General features: G+C 52.5%; 1 protein-coding gene across 1 annotated transcript; it reads right to left on the minus strand.

Annotated features, from left to right (window-relative positions):
- Positions 1–559: 559 nt before the first annotated feature.
- Positions 560–2,781, minus strand: LOC136492808 (cyclin-P4-1-like). The gene is made up of 2 exons (XM_066488832.1): positions 2,096–2,781; positions 560–1,064 (listed from the first exon to the last, which is right to left on the minus strand). Exons 1-2 carry the CDS (start codon positions 2,476–2,478, stop codon positions 758–760), a joined length of 690 nt encoding a protein of 229 aa, XP_066344929.1. The 5' UTR covers positions 2,479–2,781; the 3' UTR covers positions 560–757.
- Positions 2,782–4,143: the final 1,362 nt, after the last annotated feature.

Below are 4,143 nucleotides of genomic sequence, written 5' to 3' on the forward strand. Positions count from 1 at the left end.
CACACACAGTTTTGGGATGGACAGCCGAGAAACATGCACACACAGTTTTGGGATGGACAGCCGAGAAACATGCCATGTTCCGACTAAGGCTAATCCCACCCAAAATCCAAAAATTTTCAAAATTTCTCGTCACATCAAATCTTGCGGCACATGTATGGAGCACTAAACGTAGGTAAAAAGAATAACTAATTGTACAGTTTACCCATAATTAACGAGACGAATCTTTTAAGTCTAAATAGTCCATAATTGAACAATTTTTGTCAAATACAAATGCTACGGTAGCTAAAAGCCAAAAATTTTCGCATCTAAACGGAGCCTAATAATCACCCGTTTGCCTCCACCATCCCACGATGTCCAATCCGAATTTACGTGGCGCTCTGCTCTCCCGCTCCCGCTGCGGCGTGCGGCGGCGAATAATCTCCACTGACTGGAGTAATTAGGCGGGAAGAGAAAGGAAAAGAGAGACGACAGGAGACAAGCAGTGTGCTGTGACTCACATGCGCACGCACAGCACATGCGAGCACCCACCGGACCGGAATAACAATCGCCGATCGAACCGAATCCCGAGCCGATCCATCCATTTCTCATTGATCCATGCATGATCCGTCGAACAATGGCAAAAATCCAGAGAATCCTGACCCCTAACAAACTACACACCAACACCTATGTACCAAGAACAGCAGCAGCACGAAGGAAGACGAAGACGAATTGACACCACCAGCACCAGGACAAAAAAGAAAACGGCTCCATCGATCGATCAGACGGTGAGCTGCGGCTGACTGTGACGGTGGCAGCCGGCCGCTGCTGTTGCGACCGCGCCGGCGGGGTCGTCGTGGTGGTGATCGGACGTGCCGTTGGCGGCGTAGCAGTGGTGCAGCCGGGGCGCCTCGACCGGCGTGTCCAGGTAGGCCATCTCGCTCTGGAGCACGGCGCAGTAGGAGGCGAAGGCGGCGGGCGTGACGTTGAGGTCGAAGGCGATGCCGAAGAGGAAGTCCACCTCCAGGTAGTTCATCTCCACCAGGCTGATGCCGCCCACCCGCGCGAAGTAGGCGTTGTTGTAGCATCTGCAACCATGGCAGCCATCACCACCAGCAATTTTTGTTTTTTTTTCAGATGAAGCTAGTACAAACAAAACAAGAGAGCACACACAGACAGACAATGGCGTATCGAAGCGACAAACTATGGACCCGTTTCGTTTTGGAACACACGACACGAATCGTAGGAGTATATTTTTTTACCAACACAATGGATAAAAATTCACGCATTTCAGCTGTAGAACCTGTAGTATGTAGCTTGTTTTCGAAGGCGATGTTACTAGTATAAGACAGGCAGGTTGGGTAGGACAACAAGGTGAATGTCCTTTGGTAAGAGGGGTGGATCGGCAGGCACACTGCTGCGCTGTGAGTGTGCTGTGGGCGCACCAGCCTCGGGTTCGACAACTGTCCTTGTGACCAACCCAATGGGTTGTCTTTGATGCAATGCCAGTTGGAAATAATGACAGAGAAGAAAAGGTTACCCAGATCGATCTGGGGCCCATGTGCATTCCAATTCCAGCCCTGATAGGTGGCTGCACACAGTCATACGAGTGTGCCAATCACGCCAACGCCGCAGGGGGATCATCGCCAGAGTCGGATTCAAATAAAGGCCAGACGGAAAACAAGCCAAGCAAACGAAAACTGTAGTTACCGAATGACCCCGATCATGCATTTTCGAAGCTCACCTATCTGACGACCATGACCCTGAATTTCTAGTTGGACATAATGTACTACATGTCGTTTTCAGAACAAATTGTTTCCGAATTCTGAAGTCAACAGCTGTGCGGAATTCAACTTGATCAACAGTTGTGCTGAGGCACTACTATGTTTTTATTTTTGTTTCCGTATTTTGAAGTCAACAGCTGAGCAGAATTCAACTTGATCCACTGTACTTTTTTTCTGTAAATTTTGCATTTAATCAGCTATGCTTATCTGGCCATTTACATATTCTGTATCGCTACTAGTGAGCTCTGGTCGTCCTTCCTGACGATCGCTAGCAGTTTACCAACGCCAAAACAAAATGAAATGAAAGGGAGCTAGTAGGCAGCACGAGCACGTACATGTCGTCGACGAACTTGACGGCGGTGAGGACGGAGGTGATGAGGAGTCGGTGGACGTTGAAGGAGTCGACGGCGAGCGCGGGGCGGCGCCGCAGGAAGCGGTCGAGGTAGATGTAGGCGACGACGTAGCAGGACGGGCTGCAGCTGGCGAAGCGGAAGATGCGCTCCAGGTAGCCGCCGATGGAGATGGCCGGCTTGGTGAGCCCCTGGAACGCCGAAACCGGGCGCGGGGGGCCAGCCGCAGCCGCCGGCGCCGCCACCACCGCGCTGCCCTCCGCTGCCGCGGCGTCGTTGCGCTCCGCCACCCGCTGCAGCAGCGCCGACAGGATGGAGACCACCCGCGGCACCGCCGCCGCCTCTGCCCCCTGATCCCCCGTCGTCATGGATGGATCGATCGGAATTCAGATGGTGAGTTCTTTGCTGCTGCTGCTGCTGCTTCTTGATACTAGTAGATTGCTAGTGGCCGCCTGCTTGCCTTGGGACTTTGGAGTTGGAGGGAGAAGAGGTGATGGTGGTGGTTATAAAGGGTGGGAGGGAAAACGCTAGGGAAGGCCGCCGTCGTAAAAAAAGAAGAAGAAAAGATTTGAGCTTTGCAAGTTGGCATGATTAGCCAGCCAACCAAGCCCTCTCCCTGTCATGGTCTCATGGATGATAGAAGGTTACTTTCTTTTTTCACCTCTGCCCTACGTACTGTACTGCAGATGGAGGATTTGTCGGCTGCCAGCAGAGAGCAGACGGGTACTGCTAGAGTCGTAGCGGTGCAGTAATAAAGCCTGGCAGCAGGCCCTCTGGTATCCATGGAGTTGGATCGCGTGTCAGGTTGCCTGGATGGACGATGGAGAGTGATGGACAGGTCTCGTGGCCTCCACGACCCGGCGCATCCGAAGCCCGCTCAAATCAAATCATCACCGGGCCGGGGCCCGGCCGCCCGTGCGTGCGCGCAGGCGCATGGCTGCATGTCGCTGTTACAGAGAGATGTGAACGGAGAAGACGGCAGTTTCAGAGTTGGCTAGCCAGCCCTGCCTGATGACGATGTCTGTTTCCATGTCATTTCCACAGCTGTTAGTGTGTTACTGTTAGGTAAGTAGGCAGTGAGTAGTTTCGGCGACAATTAGGTGTTCCGCAGTAGTAGTAGTCGTTTCGGCGGCCAGGTACCGTCGGTGTCTGTGCAATTTCTCTTGTTTCTTTTTTCACACGCCCATCTCGTGCGTCCTAGCATGGCTGATGGCTGCCAAACATTTTCCGTGCGCGGCTCACCGCTGGGTTCAGTGTCCCACTCCTAGCAGTGTACTTGTGTCTGAACTTCATGACGAAGTGCTTCAGACGGTACAACGTTTTCCTAACGGATTTCGTGTTGAATTGAACAGACAGCAGGTCCCAGTCAGTGATCAGTTAGTCAACTCGAGAGTCTGTCGGTGTCAGCTGCAGCGTGCGGTAAAATCAGAGAAGGGCTCCGATCCTCTGCAGCTGTCGTCAGCAGTGACAGATAAATAATGCATGGACAAGTGTAAAGAGCACATTTGAAATGGCAGTGTGGATCGAGAGTACAGTGACATGATTATTCATCAGGAGGAAAAAAAATTAAAGAAAAGCCAGGGCAGGAAGGAAAGGAAGCATGCGAATATGACATGCCTGGGTTGGGGCAGTCAGTCACGCTCACGCCGGGACGGACGACACGACAGGCTTGCTGCCCTGGCGGTCATGCCAACGCCATGCCGAGCAACAGTACGGCGCGTGCATGCAGCAGTAACATGCACGCTGTTCAGCACGTCGCCGGGCGAGAGCGTCCACCATCCACGCATGTGGCAGCTGCCTTGCCTGCCTGCACCATCACAAATCACACCAAGCAACGGAGAGCGAAAGTGTTGGTCCGATACTCCGATCCCTTCACATTCACTTGTTAAAGAGATCAAAGCTGCAGATGGATAGGTGGAATGGAACCTAGCTTAGCTAGCTAAAACACTTGTTAAAGATTACTGATAGTGGCTGTACGCAGAGGACTCTCTCTCTAAGACGTACGTCTGAGGTGGAGGAATATGCCCACAGGA

Source organism: Miscanthus floridulus, chromosome 1 (assembly GCF_019320115.1).
Source record: "Miscanthus floridulus cultivar M001 chromosome 1, ASM1932011v1, whole genome shotgun sequence".
NCBI lineage: Eukaryota > Viridiplantae > Streptophyta > Magnoliopsida > Poales > Poaceae > Miscanthus > Miscanthus floridulus.